The sequence below is a fragment of the Eurytemora carolleeae genome, unplaced genomic scaffold, assembly GCF_000591075.1.
Source record: "Eurytemora carolleeae unplaced genomic scaffold, Eaff_2.0 scaffold1965, whole genome shotgun sequence".
Lineage (NCBI taxonomy): Eukaryota > Metazoa > Arthropoda > Copepoda > Calanoida > Temoridae > Eurytemora > Eurytemora carolleeae.
The window spans coordinates 9,601-36,625 of NW_019397852.1; the positions used below are offsets into that span (position 1 = coordinate 9,601).

A 27,025-nucleotide genomic window follows, 5' to 3' on the forward strand; every position below is an offset into this window, starting at 1 on the left:
CTTTCTTAAGTTGTTCTAGTTAGTTTAGCGTGCATCTCCCTCCCCCACACGACCAGAACATACAAAGATCTAGTTAGTTAAACTCCAATAAGTTCTGATTCAGTGATGATTATTCTTTATAAAATTTATATTTAAATATTTATTTAGATTTTCATACTTTTAGTCTATCTGAAAAAATAAAAAAGATCCCGAAAAATGTAATCCTGTGGTGTGTTTGCTTGCAAAAGGCTCAATTTCTTCAGATTAATTCTGGTAGAGGTGTAGGGAAGTAAATTATTTACATCACTATATTTTATATATTTATATATAATATCAGGATGCGTGCACGGTACTATTTATTTAAGGGTTAACAAATAAACTGACCAGTTTTAAACAAATCAGTCATATGAGGAATGACTGATTAGTTAAAATACATCTGCATGTTCAAATGATAAAATAATAATTTAATAATTCTTAAAATCTAAAACGTTTAAATGAAACAAAAATCTAAAAATAATAAACTCCAACTGATTTTAAGCGATTACTTTAAGTACCGTCCACTTATACAACTTAAAAATATTTTGAACAGTTCTACCATATTTATTGTGTATTGGTGATCGTTTTTAACCATTTTTGGAGGATTTTTTGAATCTCCTCAAACAACTAATGAATGATCTATTTAAAAATCTCCTCTCAGAGTTTCAATTTGGCATAATATAAGAGAATTATTATTTTAGGAAAAAATGCGAATTTATTTTATTTGTTTGTTTTGTTTTCTGGTCCAGGAGAGAGGGGTTCATCCACAGGGAGATGATCAGGTAGACACTAGAACTATACAAAATTCTATCAGAACAGAGTATTTAAAGGAACTGTAGACAATATCATCATTTTTAGTGAACACTCCCTTTAAGTTCCCTTCAATTTATCTAGTGGCATGTCCTATTCACAGCGGTGCCTTTAGACCTTTGTCTGATTATCAACGGCAGAGAAATCCCTTTTTTTCTTGCTAAAAATGTTGTGCAAACTTTAGCTGGAAACTAAGGTATACACATTATATAAATATCAATTGACAATATCTATTGTTGCGAATTCCGAAACAGCATGCAATAAAATTTATCAACAATAACAAGAAATCAGCGAATAAACTAGGATAACTCCGTCATCCATGATAAGGTTTAAAGATTAAGATTATAAATAGAACAACCGCTTTAAAAATGCTGGTCACTTAAAATCATTTCTTTCAGGAATCTTTTTTATTGCTCTTTAATAACGAAATAAATCTTGCTTTGTTGAAGTACGTTATTTGGACAATTATGTTAATATAATATAATATATATTAATATAGTAATATATTAATATAATTAAACTATTATTTTCTTCCAATGTTAAAAAAGAAGATTGGTTAATGTTTTGATTGTGTTTGTTTAGGGAGGTCGCAATGTGATTGGTCAGAACTCTCTAGCAACCCATACTCACTTTACTAGGTCCGGGACAATCATTGGAACGTAAGTATAGTTCTTTTTAATTTAATAATTTAATTTTTTAAGTTTTTTTATTTTAAATTAAAATTTTAGTTTGACTTTGTTCAATAGTTTAATGAATGAATTATTAAAGATAAGTTTTTGTAGTAATTTTCAGTATATTGAAGGGATTATTTGCTATTTTTGAAAGGATTCTCTTAATTTTCAGGATTGATTATGAAGATCCAAACCCAACCCTGACCAGTGGTTCCGCTAACCAGGATTTTTTCTACATGTTCAGGTTTTTTCATTAAATATTTTACTCAACTTGAAGCACACTATAATCTACCTAGAGGGGCGGATGTGTACTGTACAGCTTGCTTTAGCTTCTTAAAAGACGACCTGGTACTTGACAGAGCCGGAGTTTACACTGAGCACGCTCACAGCGCGGCGTGCTTTTTTAATAACCGCATGCTTTATACAAAGGTTCATTTATGCAACGGTATTCTTGATCCTTATCCAAGCCTTTGCGATCCAAGCAATATGTATTTCTGAAGCAAAGAAGAACAAGAAAATTACTAAGATTTATGCCACTATAGATAAATGCGATGATATATTAATTGATGTAAATATATTTTTTCAGGGGAATTCCATATGGAACCCCACCAGTAGGAGAGCGTAGATGGAAAGATGCTGAACCCATTCTAACCTGGAACAGGGAACTAGATGCAACAAGGTATATTTGGAACATAGAACAAGGTATATTTGGAACATGGAACAAGGTATATCTGGAACATGAAACAAGGATTCACGGACATAGCGTCAAACGATCTAGGGTCAAACGACAAACGGTAAAATACGCGACAACAACTTAGGGTTAAAAACATCGACGAACGGGCAAAATTTCATTTGGACAATTTTTGGTTTACTTTCAAACTATTTTTATGCTCATTAGAACTGGTAGCCGCAGTGCTCGGCCCCTTAGCCGTGTTCTCGCCGCTGCGCTCAGCCCAGAAATTGTCTTAACCCAAGCTAAACCTGAATTAATATATATTTTTATGTTATGTTTTATGTTTATTTGAACTACTAGTCGCAGCGCTTAGCCCCCTAGCCTGTCTTATCCACAGCGCTCGGCCTAGAAATTGTCTTAACCCAACCTAACCCTGATATAAAACATAAAATATTTTTTCCCATTTTGATCCTTTGTCGTTTTACTCTTTGTCGTGTTTTTGACCGTTTGTCGTTTGACCCTATGTTGTTTGACCCTGGGTCGTATGACCCTATGTCGGTGAACCGAAACAAGGTATATCTGGAACATGGAACAAGGTATATCTGGAACATGGAACATGGTATATCTGGAACATGTAACTAGGTATATCTGGAACATTGACCATGGTATATCTGGAACATGTAACAAGGTATATCTGGAACATGGAACAAGGTATATCTGGAACATGGAACATGGTATATCTGGAACATGTAGCATGGTATATCTGTAATCTGGATCAAGAAGGAATTGTAATTTTTATCCATTTTACAAGTTCTTGAATTTTAAAAGCTTTCACTATCTTTAACTAAACAAAAGTTTACACCTCTGAACTTCATTTCAATTTGAACTAAGCGCAATAATATATGTATACTCTAATTTTGTAATCCTCAAATCTTTGCAAATTGACAGCGTAAACCTTTGATATTTCCTTATACAAGAATTCATGGTTTGTAATATTAAAAGTCTACGATGGTAATCTTGCCCCACCTGTTTTTACGTTAGAAAAAAAACACCTATTTAAAGTAAAAATTTTCTCAATGTTTATTTTTTTTAAGGCCAAGACCTCCCTGCCCGCGCCCTGGTAGCTCTCAGAATATAGGTAATTCTGGAAATTTCAAAACTTTAAAAATAAACTAATTCATTGTTCATAGGCGTGACAGAGGATTGTCTATTTTTGAATGTTTTCACAAAGAATTTGAACAAAGCCAGAAACACTTTCGATCAGGTATATATCAGGGTATAATTTGTACAATATACACCTAAATCTATAATTTATATTTTAAACAATTGGCTCCAGGAAGGTTTGGTTTATGTGGGAATAAAATTGACAAAGATGTAATTTCAAGAAGTGACCCTTTAGAAATCCGCAAGTCTCTTTTATAAGAGAGAAAAGTGAAAATAATGACATTTTAGAAAGAAAACCAAGACGAGGTTTGTATGACACCTTTGTAAATCGGACATGCTTAACTCGATTTTCGAGGGTCACTTACCAACAGAATTATTTAATATTAAAACATTAATTTTTATAGTAAATTAACAGAAACAATAATCAGTTGATTTAACACTTCTACTTGGTTGCTTAACAAAAGTTATAAAAATTGTAACTTCCATATTTCAGCCTGTTGGTGGTGTGAGCAGTATGAGTTCACGAGCTCAACCTGTTGTTCTTCCTCTCAGGCCGGTCATTGTCTTTCTACCTGGCTTCACTTCAGACGGTCAGTTTAACTCTTCAATGTACATTAAGGCGTTGCATCAATCTATATATAAATTTGGCTTGTCTTGGTGTTTGTTTGTTTGTTTGTAACCGATAAACGTCAAAACGGCTGAACCGATCGGGCCAACAAATTTTGTTGACCCCCGGGAAGGTTTATGGAACGTCAAAATGGGGGGGGGGGGGGAATCCGGGAAAATCGTTTGATTTTTTTAATGCGCCAATTCGAAAAGAAAATCCGCCAATGTTTGAAAATGATCTAAAATGGCCGACTTCCGAGCAACAGTTAAAAGTTAAAATTATTTACAGGAAAGGGGTCCTGAACCGCCCTAAAAGCCTAGTATTGTTAAATGTCGTCTCATTTAATCAGAAAAGACTTGAGTACTCGCAAAAACTTCAATTTTTTAAATTCCATATATATTTGTTGAACCAAGTGATATTTTGTGTGCCAACTATTTGATCTATCAGAATTTCTACATAGTTTGTACAAAGGTTGAATGAAAAAGAAAACAAATCTAGCTCAGAGATAATTCAAAGATTTATGAAATGTTTTTTTATTTATTAACAAATATTTTTTCAATTTTACACTTTTTATATTCAGGGGCCGGGTCTTTTGGTGCCAATAAGCTTATGAGAGAAAACCTAGGTATAACAATATTCAAAAAACAAAATTAAAATCTAATCTAAAAAAGAATCAATTTAAACCTTTTTAGTAATTGTAACTGTTGAATACAGAGTTGGAGCACTTGGTAAGACTATTTACATTTTTTTGACAAATCAACATTTAATCTTTTACATACGACTTATAAGCTTCTACAAAAAAGAAGAAAAAAATTGCGTTCTTAAATAGTATGATGTTAAGTAAAGCTAATTTTATATAAAATTGAATATTTTTATTTTTAAACCAAAAACATTTTTTGGAAATTTATAATTGAGTATTACTTTTAATTGTTGTAAAAATAAAGAACAACATTATTTTTATTACTCACTCTTCACTTCACTTGATCTATTTTCTACCTTCTGAAAGGAATTTTTGACCATTTAATGCATGCATTTAAAAAAAAACTTTACGCGTTCCAATTTAAAAGTTATAATTTGAAAGACGACATTCCATCATTGTGATGTGTACCTGCTCAAAGTTGTAAAGTAAAAAACACACAGCAAAATCCTTATCTGAGCTTTTCTGTTAAAAACATTTTCTTTTTAATCTTCCAGTCATATTCTTTAAAATCGTGATCGTAATTTATCAATTTATTAAATCCGTTGATTATAACCAAGGTAATTATAGCGATAATTGATAACTTAATTTATATTTTCGGATTTATGTATAGGTACGTATATAGATAAAAGTTTAAAGGGCACCCAGGCCTTTGTTAGTCGTTAATACGTCAATTGAATAACGTATATAATCCCTTTAACCGTATATATCTGGTCAGGATTTCTAAGTGATGGTTATGACAGTGTTCCTGGAAATTATGGTATATCAGATGTAATCCTGGCCTTACGGTGGGTTCAGCAGGCCATATCAGACTTTGGGGGGAACCCGAGACAGGTACATAGGAGCAGAGGCGTAACCAGGAGGGGGGCTACGGGCGCTCAACCCTTCATGTACACCCCTGTACAGGAGAACATTACTGAGAAAGAGAATTTAATGAAAACTTGAATCTTTTAAGGCTTCGTTCTTGTTGGTTATTTTTGGACTTGATGAAAACAGGAAACTATTAAAAGAAGACAAAAAAGTTTCGAAAATATTTTTGAAAAGTTTACAATGCCCGTTTTAGTTATTTACAAATATTATTAATATAAGAGCCCAATGCTTTGAATAAATTTAATTTTTATTTACGTGAGTCTATAAAATACAATGCTGGAGCCTAAATTTTTAAACGATTAAATCTTTTAAATATTTTTACATTAAAACTTTATATCAGGGGACAAAAAGAAAATCTGTTTTCAATTTATAATTTTTTTATTAATATGTTCCCCTATGTTGAACATCCTCTCTTTGTTTGTCCATGGTGAATGAAAGCTTGTTAGAAATAAAACTGAAATAGAAAGTCGTCTTCATTGTAATGATATAAAGGCCGACCACAATATTTTAATTAATATTTTAGGTAACCTTGGCAGGACATGGACAAGGAGCTGTGATAGCTCATCTACTCTCCCTGCAGGCTTCATCTTCAAGTAAATATAAAGAAATCGGAAAGGTCGTTGAACTACCTATACTGCCGTTTCAAATCCTGATTACGAACTCAAATCGACATGAATCTTTAACTTTGAATCGGTGATTCAAGTTTTGGACCGGCAGTAGGTTGTTAGATCAGCGACTGGGTTCAAGTTTATTAAATTCGGTCCAGGTTTACATATAAAGGACTAGACTATAATGAAGACCTAAAGGACGAGACTATAATGACGACCTAAAGGACGAGACTATAATGACGACCTAAAGGACGAGACTATAATGACGACCTAAAGGACGAGACTATAATGACGACCTGAAACTCTTGAGATAATGATAAAAAGGTAGAATTTGTTTTTCTGTCATAAATATCTTTCAACGGTATAGAAAATGATTTGGCTGAGAAATAAAAAAGTGTATAATTGTTTAACGAACCATGTTGTATCAAACAAAGCTGAATAAATGTCGTACAGAGCTGTCTGTGAAGCTGAATAAATGTCGTACAGCTGTCTATGAAGCTGAATAAATGTCGTACAACAGCTGTCTGTGAAGCTGAATAAATGTCGTACAACAGCTGTCTGTGAAGCTGAATAAATGTCGTACAACAGCTGTCTGTGAAGCTGAATAAATGTCGTACAACAGCTGTCTGTGAAGCTGAATAAATGTCGTACAGAGCTGTCCGTGAAGCTGAATAAATGTCGTACAGAGCTGTCTGTTAAATCTCATCTTTTGTGGGTGACACTTTGTAGCTGAAGGAAAAAAATAAGGAAATTAAGGGACAACTTGAAAATCGACTATAAGACATTAAACAGTTTTGTTTTTATTTAATATATAAGAATCTTGCCCAACTTCCTAATATCGAACCCCGATAAGAGCAAGGTTATAATGCTAGGAAATTTAATTGCACTTGTGTAAACTCTGCGTACATATTAAAACCAGTTCTCTCTGGGCGGAATTTGTAAACAGTTTTGATAATTTTGATAATTATCATAATAGTTTCAATTGACCAGAATATTTCATTGATTTTTTTATATGAAAGATGGATCCCATGTCAGGCTTCGACATCCGTCTTGTGTTTACATTACCGCCCAGAGACAGTACACTAAAGTATACAAGATCCGTACACCTCTGAAATAACTTTCCTTCCATTATAACCTTGGATATGAGTGTCTTACAGTGTGCATTTGTCTAATTAAAATTGTTTTCAAGAAAAAAATTCTACGTGGTACAAACACTATTGACAGTATTATTTGGATTCTATTCTGTTTAAGTATCGGGTTTGTCCATCGTAACTCTTTCTCCATTTTCTTAAAAAGGCCAAATTACTTTTCTTTGTCTAAAAAATGTTTGAGCAAGAAAATTGTTCCATTTCAAGATGGAAAATCTCAAATTCGTTTCTCTATTTAAGAGTTGCAATAATAAACATGAGTCCGTGGAACAATAAAAATTTTATGAAAAATTATAACAATTGGACGTTAATAATAAACGCACACTGGAAATATGGAAAAGTTTTCAAACTTCTCTATGTTTGTTTAAACCCCCCTGTTTAGGTTTATTCCACCAGATTATCCTACAGAGTGGATCATGCTTCTGTCCGGGCTCTATATCAAGGTTTATATATATAAATAAATACCTACAAAATAGCAGGGCTCGCGCTATTCTGTGATTATTGTTTTATAAATATAAAAAAAAATATTGCTAAAATCAGGTTACCGTAGAATGCTGCAACCATTTTATATTCTGTTGTTTAGAGTTTCACTAAATCTACTCTCAAAATCATAATAAAGAGCTGAACCCTCATTTGGGGTCAAGAGAGGGTTTCTATAAAATTTTTCAGGGGGGATTGCGCCGGTCCCTCCCCATGCAGGACACGAACTGTAGCTCAAGTGACCCGCGTAGCCCGTGGCATTTGAAAAATCTCCATTAACTGGTTGGTTATCTTTGGGATATGCCGCCTATCTTTAGTGAAACAGAGAGCAAATGTAACATTTGTAATAAAGAAGTTACATCTCTCATGTGTGTGTTACAGTTTGTTCCGTTGTACGTGTAGGTAGCCTACATGCATAAACATAAACAACATTTTGCAGCTAGAGCTTTATGCACTTTGCACAGTCAAATGGAACCTAAAAATAGTAGGCGCTCTTAAGTAAAAGGGGGGGGGGGGGTTAAAAAAAATTCTGAAATATTTTTTACGTTGTTTTATATTTATGATATATTTTTTAATTGTTCTAATAACTAAAGTCGATTAAAATACATTTACAAAATCTTTAAGCTCGATCATAAAGAAAAAGTATAGAATTATATGGTGACTAATATTTACTTGAATAACATATTTAGATATGGAGAGAAACCGATCACCTATGGTAGTACAGTTGATGAAGTAAAGGTAAACAAAGTCTTCATAAATATCAAAACTTGTTTAAAAATATAATTTTTCTAGAGCGACGATGAGGATGAAGTTATCCAGCCTTACAACATTTATAAAAAGATGCTTTCTCTTACAGGTAATTAAAGGGAGTGTCTGGCTAGACAAGGCAGTTCAGCTGAGAATGCAGTTTTGTAAAGAAATTTTTTAGAATTAATTTGAGGCCTATCAGACATTTTTACGGTGCATATTTGCTCAGCAAGAGCGAATTAAATGTATTCTTTAAAATTCTCATTTTGGAGGGATGATGGGAATCTTATTTTTAATTATTCATTGGAAATTTGTCAATAAATCAATTATTACTTTTCATCATTATATTAATTTTTTAGTCTTTACGATTTAGTTTGTAGATTTATTCAAATTCATCAAATTCATCATTTAATAAAAATTCCCGGAAGTCTACAGAAAATATTTGTGAACAATGAGACATTACAGAAACCAATTATTGAATAAAATTACTTATTTAATTATTCAGATGAAAAGAGTTAATTTTTATTTTCTTAACCTGTTCCTAAACAACTAATTAGTTTACTGTAGAATTTTTGTTATATTTTTCGTGGTCGTCATTAAATAGTTTTTTAAAAACCTATTCTAAATGTTACCTCTCCAAAATGAATAATCTATGAGGATTTTAAAGATTGAATTTGAACTCTTGCTGAAAAATATGCACCGTAAAAATGTCTGATAGGTCTCAATTGAATTCTAAAAAATTTAACTGCATTCTCAGCTCAACTTTTGTGTCTAGCCAGACACTCCCTTTGAGGGTTGTTTCAAAGCAATCAATAAATCAATTAATTAATTTATCTAACTATTTCATAATTGAGCGAAATCAGATCTACTATTTATTTTTTAGCCGAATAAAAAGTTATCGAAAGTTTTGATTTGGGAAATTTTGCTCATTTAACTGACATCATTGTGAAATCAAATATTTCTTCAGACTATTTTCATTTTCATCATTGTCATTGATGTTATCATTAATTAATCAATATCAGGATGTTCAACACTAAAATGTTTGAAAGACAAAAGTGTTCAAGATATTGTTCGAGCTCAGACTGAAATAGAGGTAATTAATTTATTCATTGATTGATTGATTAATAACAGATTATCTTCTTATTGATTAGAAAGAAATGCTGCACACAAGAACTGTTTTTATCCCTCTTGTTGATGAAACCTTGAGGTCTTCTCCGCTTGTTTTTACTCCCAGGTTTCTTATACACAATTTAAAAAAAAGATTGTTCCCGTTTTTAAAATACACAAAATACTCCCAGTTTTGGGAATTTTTAACACAACAAAGGTTAGATTATTGTTTAAAGATGGTCCTGAGGGCCAGATTGATCAATAATTATCTTCAAAATGACCATTCAAAAACATGTTTTTTTTTGTTTCTAATTCTAAAAATTGAGATATTTTGTATTTTTTTTAAAATAGGTGAACAAATAATCCTTGTAAAGAAATTGAGTCTTTGTCAAAAACCCTATATCTTTGCAACCCAATGTCGTAGACCAGAGATATTTCAAACTTGGAATTCTGTTGATAAAAAAATCTAAGTTTGGTCTACACCATCCTGTTTCAAAGATTTAGGAATTAGAACATCATTTAAGTTTATGGCAAAGACTCATTTCCTAATAAATTTATATTTTCAGTCGAGGTACCCATGGTCCTTCAGCTATTCTTATCGGGACAACGCTTCATGAAGGATATACAATTGCTAAAGTAAGAAATAAAAAACCTGTGAATTTTTCATAAACTAACAATATATATATATATATTTTAGAAATATGTTTCTGATAAGCAGGGGGATATCAGCAGCAAAGAAACCATCCGAACGAAGGTGAGTACGTGTTTAAAGTTTCAAATCTCTCCCGGATCCGGGACGGAAATGTCTAGTTAAAAACTAATAAAGACTTTTGAAAATAAAAGATGGAATCTGGCCTAACCAAACTACGAGCAAACTACCTCTATAAGCTAAAGAAGAAAGTTCGACATACCAAAAACTTATCGAAATCTACTGTTTAGCTAGTTTAGGGGTAGATTTAAACTTAGTTCGGTTGAGCAAGGTTCCAATAATTTCTAAAACTTTTAATGTTTTTTTTTGGCAGGAAAGGTTCCGTAAAACATAAACGGATTCAAATGGATCCGAAAAGTGTAGGAAACCCCCAAGTTATAACTTAAAAAAAAACAAATAACTGAGTTTGAGACAAAAACTCTGATTTTGTAATCCCTATATCTTTGCAACAACCTTTGCTATGTCAAACTGTAAATTTTGTTGGATCTAAGTTTACAATTCACAGGTTTACAAAATTAGGTTGCAAAGATATGAGGACTAGAATATTTAAATTTATGGCAAAAACTGAATTAATTTGATTTGAAGATATTTTTTCTTCAGTTTCTGCCTGAGCTGATGAGAAAGCTTGTCGGGAGAAGAAGAGGAATGCAAAAAGAATTTGTTGAAGTCATCTTTAGGTATTCTCTAATCAATATTTTTAAGAAAAAGTTTATTTTGACAAAACATTTTAAGGCAATACTTCAACGAACTGGTGGACGGACAAACGACTGAAACTATTGGAATTATTGCAAACATGATAGGTAATATTTCATAATTGTGGAATGTAGAATTATTATCAATTAGCCAATGTACCCGGCTTTGCCCGTGGAATCTATAAATCGTCAATCATCATTCGGCAGAAAACAACTTCCTGCAGCGAACCGGGGATCTCACTCACAGAGATATGCCAGCTATCTTGTGTTAACTAAAAGAGCTAAATGTTACATCTTTTATTTATGTTCCTTCTCTCTACTTTGATTGGCTACAGATAAAACATAAACATACAGACATGCATCTTGACATATGTAATATGTTTATTCCGCAGATCCATGCTTTACATACTTAGATTAGAAATATAGGGATACAAACTAGAAACTGTGTATATAAACAATAAACACCAAAAGAACCTTAATTCATATCATATAGAAAAAACATTTTAATATATTTTTATTCTAGGCGATTTTCTGATAAATTCTTGTGTGCGAGAAACTATAGATTTTCATAGGAAAACATCTTTATGTAGAAACAACATTATTTATTAAGAGAACGCACCTTGTAAATTTAATATCATGAAAATTCTCAATTGTATAATTCTGCAGCAAAATCTTCAAGTGTCCTTTGAAGAACAAATTATAAGTGAAAACATTAATTTACTGAAGAGAAAGGCATGAATATCTCATTCAGTCAGTAGTCTTGAACAAACTAAACTTTTAAAAGTAAAGCGGTCGTGTAACTTAATAAGGGTCACTTGATATTGAATTTACATTAAAAATTCCTTTATTCATGATTTTTCAAATCAAAAAGCGTAAAATGCAATTAGAAGAAAATCTCAATTTTATCAAACGTAAAATGTATCTCAGAAAGAAGGGTTCTGGTAGTATACACGCTTACGTCTTCAGGTAATAATTTTATACTTTTAAATCCTTTTAATAAATAATTAAAATTTTAGTTATTCTTCTGATACTGTGAGTATGAGTGGTAATCAAGGATATTCCTCCTCAATGTACAGGTACTTGGTATATATCCTAATCTTTATCATTGTAAATATCAAGGATACTTGAATCCTCAATGTACAGGTACCTGGTACATATCCTAATCTATATATATTGAAAATATCAAGGATACTTGAATCTTCAATGTACAGGTACTTGGTACTATCCTAATCTATATATATTAAAAATATCAAGGATACTTAAATCCTCAATGTACAGGTACTTGGTACATATTCTAATCTATATATATTGAAAATATCAAGGATACTTGAATCCTCAATATACAGGTATTACAACCTGAAAACCAGAAAACTGAGCAAGAAAGGCGACATTAAAAGCAATGTTGAAGTGTTTTTTATGTTGTAAAATTGCAAATAGGTATAAATAACTTATTAAGTGAAGTGGTCTGTGCAAACTGCAAAATTGCTGTTTTCTAATTCTTGAATCATTTAAAATCATTATTTGAGCTTAAAAGTCGTCCTGCTTCTCCATAGTTTTCTGGTTCTCACTGTATATTTTAGTTAACGTTTCTAAAATAATTATTTACAGGGAAGTTAAAGGAATTCAGGAAAAGTTTTACACAAATTATTTACAAAATCTTCGCATATCAGGTCGTTATTTTACTTAATTGTTCCCAACTTCCCTCTGTTGGGGAGTGATAGGTCAGTAATTTTGGTCAAACGGTGGTAAATATATTTGTTTAGGATGTATTCTGAAGCCCCTGAGACTCCAATACCACGTGGTACAGATCTTCATTACCTCTGGACCATGCAGGCCGAGAATATGAGGACTAATACCCCCACCTTGAATACGGAATCAGATCTAAGGTCAGAATGTTGAAAAGTCTGGATCTAAGATCAGAATGTTGAAAAGTCTGGATCTAAGGTCAGAATGTTGAAAAGTCTGGAGTAATTTTCGTTGATATTTCAAACTTTGCGATGGGATTTGTTCTATAACAGTAGGACTGGGCGCGTTCCCACTTTTCTGAAATTTTTCGATCCGTTCTGCTCGTTCCATAGATAAATGTTCGTTCCTGCTAAAGAACGATCGCTCTCCAGGAACAACGCCGAGCCCTTAGGGTTGTACGTGTTCCTAATTTTTTATCGTTCCGTTCGTTCCCGATTTTGTTCCTCTTAAATATCTGAATCCTGTAGCGGCTAATTGTTTAATATTTTAGTAGGTATGATGAAAGGCTGGTTTCCAAGAATATGACCAATATCTGGGACGAATTTGCTAAATCAGGGTGAGAAATGAGAACCTTTGAAGAATCATATAAAATGTTTTCAATGCTAAACCTAAGTGTTAAAAAATCTAATCATGTATTTGTAAGATGAATATCATAGCAATGAAATTTAAATATAATTTAAACTTCTTTCTCCTATAATACTGATAGAAAATAAAGATCTTGCCATGCATGCTGTATGTTTTGACCTTGTTAAACTTGTATTATATTCAGGATTCCATCCCCTGTTAATCACTATGCCCAGGGTCTACCATCAAGCTCTGCACTAGATGCTGTCCCTATTGGTAAAACATGCTTTATATTATCCCTGAGTGAGACCGATACCACTGTGTAGTAGGAAGACGACTTTAAGAATCAAGCAATCATTAAAATAGTCCAATGAACCTGAAACTCAACACATGTTCTGTAAAGCTAAGACCCATTTCATTAAATAAGTTGATAAGTGTCGTCTATATATTTCACAGTTTACGGGTCTCGCTGTCAATTAAAATTCATGATTTAAAAACCCTATTTTAGTTTGGAGCAGAGTAGAGAAGCAAGGTCAAATTGGATATTACAATATAAGCTTGACAAAGGAACCAAACCTGTTCAAATAACCTTGTAAATTTTTTATTTTGAAAATTAAAGTTATCAAATACCTACAGTATGTATATTGCTACTTAAGGACCTTTTCTAATAATATTTGGTATTTGAATGCTGTCTTTATATAATATTTGGTATTTGAATGCTGTCTTTATATAATATTTCAAAGTATTTTGAAGTCCACAAAGTTTTCTTCTATTTTCATCCAACTAAAAGATGACTTTTTTTAAGAATAAAAATAATCTATATGCTGGATCTAAATTCTAAAAAAGAAGCATGCCTGCCCTCAAAGTATAATTTTGTTCTAAGAAAACAGGACGAGTATGTTTAAGGATGGAATGTTTTATGATTATAAAAAGTATGAATGCACCTTCTGGTTAGCTCAAGCTAGATACGTAGAGATTTTATCCGCTAGAATATTCTTGTTTAAAGGTAAATTATTTATGTTTTTCTACAGGGTTATCCACAAAGGATGAAACTTCAGAGACGACTGTAAGGAATTCATACTGTCTGCTTCCGTCCATGCATGATTCTTAAACTTGTGTCTTTCTTTGCAAAATTTTACGAGTTTCAAGTCGTCTTTACATTCTCATACTTTGTGGGTAACCCTGAATGATGATTTAAACTAGAAATGCATGAATGTACAACGTACGTATATTACGTTTAATGAAAAAGTTCTATCGAAATTTGAATTAAATTCTCATTTTTTTCCGATTAAACAAAATTGAAAGAAATACTAATTTAAACATTTGTAATTGTCTTAAAGCATTATTTTACAATTTTGTCTGCAGTGGTCGACGTTTATATCAATGCCATGAAGACGAGCTTTCTATTTTTTCAAATATCTAACAAGCTTTAAAAAAAAACCAAAATTTTAAAATATACATTAAAAGAACCTGATAATTGTCATTGGTTTCCTTAATTGAGTATCTAAGCTGTTTCAAAAATAAAACATAAAGTCATCTTCGTTGTATTGATATATACGACGACAACTGTACTATCGTACGTATCGTATTTTAGCTTATTTGCTAATTTAAATTAAAATTTCACAAACTCAGTAATCGTTGTAAAATCAATGAATGTAAAAGAAAGTTTTATGATAAAATAATTTAGGGTTCATGGTTGCTACGATAGTTTTATCCCTTCTATTCCTGGCTTCCCTGGGAGCCATCTTCTTCTTCGTATTCCAGATTCGTAGGAACAAACAGAAGATGGAGAACGGAAGGTGATGTATGTATCTTATCAAAATAAGCTTGCAATCAAGGTTTTGTCTAGAGGCAGGGTCGTATACAGAAATTTTTCAACGCGAGGGAAGGGGGAGGTTTAATACAACCACAGTTTTAAAATATTTATAGGGGGGGGGGGGCCTGCTTGGAAGAAACTCCCACAACCCCCCTCCCTTGTTTACGCTCCTGCCTTCATAAACAACTGTGGAACATGAAAACGACATTAAATGAACCATCATAACGTATGATGTTCTTTTACCATCAGCTTGAAAATCAACTTTATAAGTTTAATGGGTCTGTCTGAAATTGCTGTGTTTTATGTTAAAATCATAACTTTAGTCTTACAATCGTCTTCCTATTCCACAGTTCATTGGTATCAATGTATAAAAATCACGATTCATTCAATTTTCTAACTTTAAACTGATTAAAGATGTTTGTAGTCGCGGATATTCTGGTTGGTTGGCAAACATGTCCTCATCTGCACCATCTGCCTTAAACCAGTGCTCCTGATTCAAACATGTCCTCATCTATAATAAACCAAGGCTCCTGATTCAAACATGTTCTCATCTACAATAATCCAGGGCTCCTTATTCAAACATGTCATCATCTACAATAAACCAGGGCTCCTTATTCAAACATGTCATTAAATACGATAAACCAGGGCTCCTTATTCAAACATGTCATCATCTACAATAAACCAGGGCTCCTTATTCAAACATGTCATCATCTGCACCATCTGCCTTAAACCAGTGCTCCTGATTCAAACATGTCCTCATCTACCAAAAACCAGGGCTCCTGATTCAAATATGTCCTCATCTGCCTTAAACCAGTGCTCCTGAACCAACCATGTCCTCATCTACCATAAACCAGGACTCCTGAACCAACCATGTCCTCATCTACCATAAACCAGGACTCCTGAACTAACCATGACCTCATTTATCATAAACCAGTGCTCCTTAACCAAACAAGGGCTCCTGAACCAAAAATGTCCTCATCTACCATAAACCAGGACTCCTGAACCAACCATGTCCTCATCTACCATAAACCAGGACTCCTGAACCAACCATGTCCTCATCTACCATAAACCAGGACTCCTGAACTAACCATGACCTCATCTACCATAAACCAGGACTCCTGAACCAACCATGTCCTCATCTACCATAAACCAGGACTCCTGAACCAACCATGACCTCATCTACCATAAACCAGGACTCCTGAACCAACCATGTCCTCATCTACCATAAACCAGGACTCCTAAACCAACCATGACCTCATATACCATAAACCAGTGCTCCTTAACCAAACAAGGGCTCCTGAACCAACCATGACCTCATATACCATAAACCAGGACTCCTGAACCAACCATGTCCTCATCTACCATAAACCAGGACTCCTGAACAACCATGACCTCATATACCATAAACCAGTGCTCCTTAACCAAACAAGGGCTCCTGAACCAAACATGTCCTCATCTACCATAATCCTGCTAGAGTTACAGAACCAAGAACGTCCTGATGTCATGTGCCATAAACCAGAGTTAAAACTATTGTACAGTTTATATTTGTGAATGTAAAATTGATATTAATCAAGAAATATAACAGAAGCAATTGTTTTTTCTGTGATAGGTATGGAATCTGAAATTTGCTTATGTACATTATATGTATAGCTTGGTTTTTATTACCTAGTTAATATTAAAAATATTGTTCCTAATTTCGAGGATAATGAGATCTTGTACTTAATTATCCTTTACTAGACAAACGTAACCTTTTATTCACATTCTTTATATTAAGGACGAGACTTTAACAACGTCTGAAACTCGTAATACAAAAATTTTAAGGTTCAATTTGGTTTATGTTTTTTCAATATTTTTTTTAAAACGAATTTTTTATACTATGAAGTGTCCGTGTACACTGTACATATATTTGGAGATAAGAACTGCAAAATTGAACAATTAGGATATGACTACTTGACAACATTTACAAACAAATTTTGAAATTGGAATCTAAAATCCTGTCTTGAAAGTTGAGACACCAAATTTGAAAACGTAGTGGTCGTAAAAATCCAACAACAGTTGAATAAAGGAATTGGGGAAAGAGAAAAACTGACATTTTAGTGAAAATTGTCAGAATCCCCCCAAACACACAAACGTCAAGATTTTTAAAACTGACAAATGAGCAATATCTCAGTGGTTCAAGGGTCTTCTATAAATACTTCCTTCTATCCTTATCTATGTTTAACTTCATTTCTACTTGCGATGGTCTATTACTAATTTTCCTTCTGTATATTTTGTTAAATTTGGTAATTAATTTCATATTTTTCGCTTTGCTACAATAAAAATTCAGATTACGGAATATATATTTATATTAGTCATTTAATAAAAGACTTATACAAAAAACTATATATATATCGAAGTATAATTTTTGGATTCAACACATTTTTAACATGATTTTGGTAATTTAAATTTTTTGGCCATTTTGGGGGGTCCTATGTGTGTTCAGATATGTAAAATCGGATTCTGACCCCTTAAATCATTATTAATGTAGAAGTGGAAAAAAATTTTTAAGTCAAACAAGGTCAACCTTTTGGGTCGATTTGGAGCACAGTGTTTTGTTCATAGTGTAAAAATCGATTGAAAACGGGGAGTTTTTCATTTCTGAAAGGGAGTGTTCGCGAAAAATGAAAGGGGGTATAGGCTTAATGCGATAAAAAAGCGCTTTTGATCGCTACTAATCTTACTTCTATCTGTTGCGTCTATCAGGAGAAAATTGATAAAGACGTCTCATACCGAAGAGCGTATGAAAATGGAATAAAGACTTATTTAAATTTCAACAATATTTTGATACAGAGCAGTGAATTTATTCTATGGTTGTAATATCTTCTTTTTTGCTGATCATACATGTGTTTTCTGTTCCTCTCTTGTAGACAAAGGAAAACGGTTTTTGACACATGTTTCTTGTTTTCCCTAATATTACGTATATTCAAAGCTCTTTATTATCCACCTCGGAAGAGTTCAGGGATTTATCAGCCGAGTATTCTGCTGTTATATCTTCTTAAGGTTTCAACGCCGCAGTTCCAAAGCATCCAGTCCGCCACTCTGTTCCAACTGTTCCTGGACTGCCTGCTTTTGCGAGAGCTAGACGATTAGATGCAGAGAACTCGAGTCCGCAAGAAAAGAATTTGCTGCTTTGGAAGATGCAGGAGTTATCCGAAGTTCTAGTTCCCCTTGGTCCAGTCCTCTTCATATGGAGCAGAAGCCTGAGAGAGTCTCAAGACTTTAACATATCTTGGAGCCATGCCCATAAATATCAAATTAAATTTGATAGAAAGTTACTGTTTGGTTTGTGTTCAATGCAGTTTCTCTGATTAGGTATATTGTGGAATGCTGGCTGCAGATTGCTGATGCAGCTATCTGATCCAGATTGTTCATATTTATTATATATTTTCTTACAAGTTGAAAAAATAAGTCACTACTAACGGTGTTTGAAAATGTCCAAGGTCTTAATTCCGCCATTTTAATGACAAATGGAATAAGAACGGTTAGGCAAGGAGTGGATATTTTCGACATTTGAACTTTTGATTCTTGTAAGATCTTGATGCTTAAACATAGAACCAGATTCAATCAAAAGAATTTACTTCTCTCCAAAGGGTTAAGGATACTAACCAAAATTGCATTATTCTAGCATGGGTATGCCATCACAATCCCTTCCAGATCAAGTCTTTTCAATCTGGCCTAGTTCAAGCCTAACGCCGGACAAATGACTAAGTTTATTTCGTCAGTGGATTATCAAACAGCTACAAGCAAGTGTTTAAATGCCGAGGGAGTCAGTTTCCTTGTCAGGGTTTTAAACCAAAAAGTGTAAATTTGAGATTCTAGATTTGAAGGCACTTCACCAATTCATCTCCAATAGCTTTTCCCATCGGAGGAGGAACAGCGTTTCCGATTTGTCTGAAAGAGGGGAAATGCTATTGAGATATTTTTTCAATCAAAGAAGGATATTCAAGATAACCTATACCCTTTCAATAATTGAGAAAAAAACTTGATCTAAACGTATAAATATTTTACAGTGTTCCCTCCCCCATAAAAAATGCTTTGTTACCCTCCAAAAAAAAATGCGTTAAGCGACAACAATGAAATCGTCTTATTTTTAGTAGTTGAATAGGTCAATATTTCAATCAATTTCGAAGTTACGTAACAAACAGACGCACATTGTTAAAATTCCAGGATAAACGGCAAATGTGATATTTTTAAAGCCTGTCGTTTAAGTAAAAACAAATTTCCGGGATTGGTATTCTTGGCTTTTTGCTTTCGATGGAATTTTTAGGCCTTACGGAGCTGATTTTAAATTTGTTCAGTGTAAGTACTTGAAGCATTATACTTACTTATGTTTATCTCCGATTTTCCCGTGAAGAGTGAAGGTGTCTCGGAATCCCTGAGATCTAGCGAATTCTCGGACGGAACAGATTCTGTTCTGATCAGGATGCAAAACCTGAACAAATCAATCAATCATTATGTCAACAATATATTATCAAGTAATCAACGAAATACCAATCAGAGATGTTAGCATTTCGTTTGTATTTCCAGTTTCAACGTTTTAATGAATTTAATACTTGTATTTCAAGTTGAGTCGAAAATAAATAAAAAAACATCTTCAAAAATATAAAAATCAATTCACCTTTAAACTTTTGAATATATTTAATCTAGGGGGGGGGGGGGGGTTAAAGAATTAATTTTTCAGTATTACACGCCTTTGGTTGATGTACCTGGCCTCGTGTTCCTGTAGGTTTAGGAGATGTTAAGGTGGTTTTGAAGGTTCTAGTACTTTACCTGGCCTTGTGTTCCTGAAGGTTCAGGAGATGTTAAGGTGGATTGGAAGGTTCAAGTACCTGGCCTTGTATTCCTGTAGGTCTAGGAGATGTTAAGGTGGTTTTGAAGGTTCAAGTACCTTACCTGGCCTTGTGTTCCTGTAGGTTCAGGAGATCTCAAGGTGGATTACAAGGTTCAAGGGTTCAGGAGATGTTAAGGTGGATTAGAAGGTTCAAGTACCTGGCCTTGTATTCCTGTAGGTTCAGGATATGTTAAGGTGGATTAGAAGGTTCAATTACCTGGCCTTGTGTTCCTGTAGGTCCAAAAATGTTGAGGTGGATTAGAAGGTTCAAGTACCTGTAGGTTCAAGAGATGTTAGGTTGGATGAGAAGATTCAAGTACCTGGCCTTGTGTTGCTGTAGGTCCAGGAGATGTTAAGGTGGATTATAAGGTTCAAGTACCTGTAGGTTCAGGAGATGTTAAGGCGGATTAGAAGATTCAAGTACCTGGCCTTGTGTTCCTGTAGGTCTAGGAGATGTTAAGGTGGATTGGAAGGTTCAAGTACCTGGTCTTGTGTTCCTGTAGGTTCAGGAGATGTTAAGGTGGGTTTGAAGGTTCAAGTACCTGGCCTTGTGTTCCTGTAGGTCCAGGAGATGTTAAGGTGGATTAGAAGGCTTGAGTACCTGGCCTTGTGTTCCTGTAGGTTCAGGAGATGTAAAGGTGGATTTGAAGGTTCAAGTACCTGGCCTCGTGTTCCTGTAGGTTCAGGAGATGTTAAGGTGGATTTGAAGGTTCAAATACCTGGCCTTATGTTCCTGTAGGTTCAGGAGATGTTAAGGTGGTTTTGAAGGTTCAAGTACCTGGCCTTGTGTTCCTGTAGGTTCAGGAGATGTTAAGGTGGTTTTGAATGTTCAAGTACCTGGCCTTGTGTTCCTGTAGGTTCAGGAGATGTTAAGGTGGTTTTGAAGGTTCAAGTACCTGGCCTTGTGTTCCTGTAGGTTCAGGAGATGTTAAGGTGGTTTTGAAGGTTCCTGCCCAGGGTATTCTTCCATAGGTTCCACTCCAACTTCCAGGCCTTAACAGAATCACAATTTTTTTTAGTAATACCTTTTTAAAACTTTGGGATAAGTTAATTTAACATCGAAAGCCAGAAAGACTTTTTCATTTTCAGTTTTTATGCCAAAAAATTAAATAATGTCGAATAATTAAAAAGGAAGTGTTAAATTGCATCTCCACAATTTCAAATATTTCCAAAGAAATATAATTAATTAAAGTTTACCTCTTATGAGCCGAATGATGGAGGAACCAGGGAACAATTTTGTCCTTCTGTTGATCATCTGGGTTACAGGGATACTTAGTACCCTTTATACACGCACATACTCCAGGCAACTAAACACAGGTTTAAGATAAAAATATTTGATGAAAATAAACAGGGTTCTGCCTTTCTTCTTAAGCAAAAATACTTACAAATATTTTCAGCTATTTTTAGTAAAATTATTTTAACAATTACAAAACTAATTTTAGAAATATTTAAGAATGGACTTAAATCCATAAATTCTGGAGTCAAATTGTTTTACGTAGTCCTTAACAGGAGCATTCTTTATGGGTGAACCTGTATATAATTAGCTAATTTTGTAACTGCAGTTTTCAGAAAGTAAATACGTGACGTAATTTCAAGTGACACTTCATTTATTGAGTGTAATGTCTGGTTCACAACGGTACCCTCCAAAGCTTGATCTGATCAACAACGCATCAGAAGTTTACAATCTTCTATTTTAAAAATTGATTATTTTTAATGGTTGTACCTCTAAAAAACAACTTGCGGATTCATGTTGTTGCCGAAACAAAAAAAGGAAATTGTCAAAGACTTTTCGAGGTAGGCTAAAAACATTCAGTAAATTTTAACGAAATAACCTGGATCCGGATCCAGATCCATTTTTCCAGAACGGATCCAGGATCCGGATCCGGATCAAAATTAAATGAATCCTAAAGAGCAATGCTTGAAATTATACCTACAGTCTCTTTATGTTTACAGATTATGGTAATCATAAATAATGCACTTACTGTTTCCTTTTTCTTGGTTTTCTCATTGAAGTATGATTTTTCATACGGGAAGAGGAGAGGTTGGATGATTTTTCCACTGGGTAAACATGTTTTCTTGTTGGGTATATCTCTCCAGTCACTCCCTGCCAGGGTAGGTATCAGATTCACTCTCAACTAACAAATTATAATATATAAAAATTGGGAAATATCAAAGAAATGGAAAACATGTAAATTCATATTGAGGAAACATAAGAAATTAAGTTCTTTTAAAATGTTCTTATTTAAACTTTGATTATTTAAAACCTTGTTAATTGACTAGAGACCTTTTTCAAGAATAAGACATAAAATTTAGAAAATAGTAGGAGGACACATCTTTGCCATTTAATTACTTAACTGAAGGATTCTATTTGTTTAATGCAGCAACAAAGTTAAATCCTAAAAATAGTTTTAGGTTCAAGTAAACGTTTCTTTACCTGGTTCAGCTCACTCAGAGGTTTAGAGATGTGTTCCGTTAATCCTTTAGCGTTTTTCCTGAAATATTTAAATATACTGTGGTGTAAGCTTTAATGCGTGAAAAATAGAGATGGAAACGTTTATTAATAAATATTTATATTTTCATAGGAACAACACATATTGTATAATTATAAATAATGATCAAAGATATATTTACACTGAAGGCAGTATTAATTAAAGCTTTTTTAATGAAACTTTTTTAATTAAGGGCAAAAGTGAGATTTTCAAGTATTTTTTATATGGGTGGCCGGCCCCCCCCCCCCCTCCGGTACGCCACTGGTTAAGTCATTTGCTTTCTTCCTGAAATATTAAACCGTTCCGTTAATCCATTTGCTTTCTTACTGAACTATTCTGATATTTGTTCCATTAATTTTGTTAGTTTTTTCCTGAAGTATTTAGAAAAATTATACAATTAATCTGTAATTTTAAATCTTTAATAATTTTATCATTCCTACAACTTTAATCTCCCATCTTACATTCCATACCAAATTCCATGAAAAAATATTCAGAAAGTTTATTAATCAACCGTTATTAGAAATATTTACCGGAAATATTGTTTAACTATATATGATTGCTGTGCATCAGCCGGGTACTTGGATTTCACTTCGGAGTGACCTAAATAGAATGTAATTTAAATCTAGGAAATCTAGGATTAAAAAGATGTTATAGGTAAATACCGTAATAGTACCAGTTTACCTGAAGGTATATCGGTAAATCTGTTATAGTATCCCAGGTGGTATATAGTACCAGTTTACCTGAAGATATATCTGGTAAATCTGATATAATATCCCAGGTGGTAATAGTACCAGTTTACCTGAAGATATAGCTGGTAAATCTGATATATTATCCCAGGTGGTAATAGTACCAGTTTACCTGAAGATATCGGTAAATCTGATATAGTATCCCAGGTGGTAATAGTACCAGTTTACCTGAAGGTTTTTCGGTAAATCTTATATAGTATCCCAGGTGGTAATAGTACCAGTTTACCTGAAGGTATATCGGTAAATTTGATATAATATCCCATGTGGTAATAGTACCAGTTTACCTGAAGATATAGCTGGTAAATCTGATATAATATCCCAGGTAGTAATGGTTCGTCTGGGTGCTCCTGGAGTCGTGAAGGTTGATGAATATTTGATATTGTTAATAGTTATTTCATCGTAGAAGTCCCCAGGGAACATATGCCTAAAAATATAAAATATTCAAACCAGGAAACATATGTCTGGAAATATAAAATATTCAAACCAGGAAACATATGTCTGGAAATATAAAATATTCAAACCAGGAAACATATGTCTGGAAATATAAAACTTTCAAAGTTCTTTTTTGATTCAAAATAGGATAAACTTCAAAGTACATACACAAATGTTTCCCAAAAAATCCTTTTTATTTCCCCCAAAATCACCTTCTTCTCAATATGTCAGAAAAACAAAGAATTTTTAGAGAAAAATTATACTCCCCCTCCCTAGTTCTCTTATTGGATTTAAATAAGAAGGTTCAGAAGTCAGGACAGTGAACATAATTTTAAATAAACCTCTATTAATAGAGGGCATGTCAGATTCAAACAGATACCCTTCTTTAAACCTTTAGATAAAGTCGTTTACTTTCTTGTAGTGTTAAATTTGTCACATTGTCTCTTATGCATGAATCCCCTTTTACAGAGTAAATACAATTGGAAGTATTGTATTGAACTATAATACTATCATAGAGAATAGAATATATAGAGAGGAATTTACTAGAAAAAAGTGTAAAACGGCCATTTTGTTGTACTGTTTCAATACTGCAGGTGTACTTAACATATTTATGCTTTATAACCTGTTGGGCCCTGGAATATCATTTTATAGAAAATCTAGAATTATTGTTAAAAGAAAACCAAATTATGAAATAGGCTGGTTTTATAATTGACCAATGATCATTTCACATAGACTCTATGCCTTCCACTTTACAAACGATGATTTTCCGTTATAACTATAAATCAAATGATGTTTTTTTTATTCACCTAATTCATTATAAAGTTTATTTAACAGTTTAAAAAATTCGAAATTGAAATGAATAGTCTAGGGAACATTCTGTATTAATGTACTCTACTGCATACAATTTGTGAACATTTAAATGATTTGTACACTTTGAACTCCCTTTCAGGCTGAAAGGGACTGAAAAAATTCATACCGAGAGATTCTTTTAATTCCTCTCTATATATTCTATTCTCTATGATTATTATAGATTAAAGTTATTAATATTATAGGACAGGCCACTTATAATAGCATTAAGGGCCAAACAAGATAAATTTACGAAATACAGTGATAACCTGAAAAATTGGAATAGGAAGACGACATTACAGCAATACTTATTCGATGTTTATACAAGTTTTACTCAACACTTTTAAAATCACTAATTTATCGAAATTGGTGTGTTTACACTGAACCATGTCTTATACTAATTAGACTTTTTAAAAGTCGTCTTACTATTCCAGAGTTTTCTAGTGAGGGTTTATCACTGAATATAATAATTTATTATTTTCCGGAAGCTAACCTTGGTTCCGGAAACATTGGCAGGGTTTCTCCAGGTCCTGCTCCGATTACAATTAACCTTCTCCGGGTCTGGGCTACACCATAGTGGCCAGCCTAATCATTGAAGTTTATAATTTTTTTTAAAGTGTTACTAGAAAGTAGGTTCTTTATTACTAAGTAGTTTATTTTAGGTTAGCAGGTAACAGATTTGAGAATGGTAACTAAATAGTAAATTATTAAAGTACCAAGTAGTTAATTTTAAACAGCAACAAATTCATTTTTGATCAGATTTCTGAGAAAAGAAAAAAAAGTCAACTCACACACACTTTGAAGTATTTAAATAAGACAAGGATTAGTAAACTCAAATTCGGGTATATAATTTTACGGGGGAGAAAAAATACACCGCTGCTCAGTAAAATGTGAAGTTAAAGAATAAGTATTAACTAATTAACTTAAAAATTCTATCCTATCCTACCTGAAGGGAGCTGAATGCGACCTGATAGCCAAGTCTAACCAGCGTGGAGAGTATAAGAGTTAAAAACAATCCTCCATCTTTAGAAGCTAGATTTCTCACATTTTCTAATACTACAAACCTTAAATATCAAGCGTTAAACGGGTTTTTATACAATATTTATGAAAAAAAGGGTTACTCACTAAAGACTAAAATTTAGTGACGACTGTACGGAATTTATTCTGAAATTTATCTTTAATTCGAAACAATCAAAACGCTAAGGAGATATCAGGAAAATATTGGCTAGTCTGAACATTTTCTAAAAGTTCGAAGTGTGAGAATCGAAAGATTTCCGCCCTCCGAAATTAAAAAGGAAAAATTATACCATAAGATATTTAACAAATAATAAATTTTTAAATTATCAATACTTATATTATATTATATAATTATATTAGAAGGGTATATTTTACTTGAAAATCATCAACTTCTTAATATGTTTAGGTTTTCCCTAATATGTTTTATGTTTTTAAGATTAAATTAGGACAAAAAGAAAAAAATGTCCAAGGCATAAATAAAATTCAGTTAAAATTAGAAAATAGCCCCCCTCCAGCTCTGAAACTCATTACCTGGGTTTGTAGAAATCAACATAACTGAGGAACGTTGTAACTTGAGAATTCTTCATTTTAGAATGTTGATTGTGACTGTATTTGTTTAGAACACTGAACCCCTGGCAAGGAGGTCCACCAACTATACAATCAACCTCTCCAGGATTAGGTAAACCACGGGTTACGGAGCTGCCAGGATTCTCAACTCTCTCCTACAGTTATCATTGTTAGCAAAATAAGCAAATACTCATAGCTTTAAGAAATAGACCTTATTGCATGTAACCCTCTTATCATAGAGTGGCATGTTGGATTCACAAATCTTTGTCTGATCAAGAATGAAAATTAATATTGTGGTTTCACTGTAACAGTAATATATAGTTAATGCTACAGATTTATACCATTTTAATAACGTAGAAATTACCCCTTATGACAGTCCCTTTAAAGTTGTAATAAATTGTTGCCTTTAACAAAGAAACTTAAATTGTTGCCTTTAACAAAGAAACTAACTATTTTTATAGTAAACACTCTTTCGTAGGATTTGTAGTTGTTAGCTACTAGGTCAGCTTCCTCAGCATCATTTCTAATGCAAAAACTAAATTCTCAGTTTACCTTGAGGAGAAGATTGCAATCATTAATAAAGATCTTGCATCCAGCATGATTTTTCTCAAATGCTCTAGCTGCGGCCTCGTCGACCTCAATCCCCCATAGACACTTGACAGCTCCACTCTCCTCTAAACCTAGCATAAGCATATTCATCTAGTTTTTATCATATCAAACCGTCAGACCAATAGGGGTCCTTTTTCCACATTTTGGCCAAAAAAATATGGGTCAGATTTTTATCAAAAAAATATCTAACACCTTTTTATGTTATAAACGTCAACTAATATAGAATATTATATTGGAGAAATCAAAAAAATCTAATTTTGTTAAAACATGCGATGGAAACTTAAATTTTGGCCCAATCCTTTTGACCAAAGGAAAATCGATTAAA

At 33.1% G+C, this 27,025-nt stretch overlaps 2 protein-coding genes across 6 annotated transcripts; one reads left to right on the plus strand and one right to left on the minus strand.

The window, feature by feature from the left end:
• Positions 1–720: 720 nt before the first annotated feature.
• On the plus strand, positions 721–16,721 carry LOC111716120 (esterase E4). 5 transcript variants are annotated; one of them, XM_023491538.1, is made up of 30 exons: positions 721–797; positions 1,408–1,484; positions 1,669–1,740; positions 2,083–2,175; positions 3,264–3,307; positions 3,360–3,433; positions 3,827–3,923; positions 4,521–4,565; positions 4,633–4,668; positions 5,356–5,471; positions 6,031–6,100; positions 7,646–7,706; positions 8,433–8,481; positions 8,536–8,599; positions 9,513–9,583; positions 9,642–9,724; positions 10,164–10,233; positions 10,295–10,351; positions 10,907–10,983; positions 11,039–11,106; positions 11,522–11,570; positions 11,926–11,964; positions 12,015–12,074; positions 12,762–12,884; positions 13,235–13,300; positions 13,514–13,584; positions 13,817–13,875; positions 14,215–14,314; positions 14,996–15,107; positions 15,549–16,721. In XM_023491538.1, exons 1-30 carry the CDS (start codon positions 723–725, stop codon positions 15,616–15,618), a joined length of 2,148 nt encoding a protein of 715 aa, XP_023347306.1. In that variant the 5' UTR covers positions 721–722; the 3' UTR covers positions 15,619–16,721. The 5 variants fall into 5 exon arrangements, with proteins under 5 accessions (XP_023347306.1, XP_023347307.1, XP_023347309.1 ...); XM_023491539.1 differs by having other exon boundaries at positions 13,238–13,300; XM_023491541.1 differs by having other exon boundaries at positions 14,996–15,112; positions 15,549–15,638.
• A 1,826-nt stretch (positions 16,722–18,547) lies between these two features.
• LOC111716119 (DNA (cytosine-5)-methyltransferase 1) lies at positions 18,548–26,771 on the minus strand (the record flags this gene model as incomplete). The annotated part of the gene is given in 12 exon segments (XM_023491537.1): positions 18,548–19,054; positions 19,489–19,595; positions 20,891–20,987; positions 21,192–21,301; positions 21,977–22,129; positions 22,429–22,486; positions 23,014–23,083; positions 23,514–23,653; positions 25,001–25,092; positions 25,454–25,571; positions 26,056–26,246; positions 26,644–26,771. Coding segments are annotated over 12 exon segments (1,340 nt in total), but the record flags the coding sequence as incomplete, so codon positions are not given.
• Between the last annotated feature and the right edge of the window lie 254 nt (positions 26,772–27,025).

What these genes read in the sequence shown, in the direction of transcription:
- LOC111716120 (XM_023491538.1), top strand. Translation starts at nt 723, where the DNA reads ATGCGAATTTATTTTATTTGTTTGTTTTGTTTTCTGGTCCAGGAGAGA. An exon ending in AGGGAACTAGATGCAACAAG is followed by an intron (nt 2,176 to 3,263) that starts GTATATTTGGAA and finishes ATTTTTTTTAAG; the next exon opens with GCCAAGACCTCCCTGCCCGC. An exon ending in TGGTAGCTCTCAGAATATAG is followed by an intron (nt 3,308 to 3,359) that starts GTAATTCTGGAA and finishes CATTGTTCATAG; the next exon opens with GCGTGACAGAGGATTGTCTA.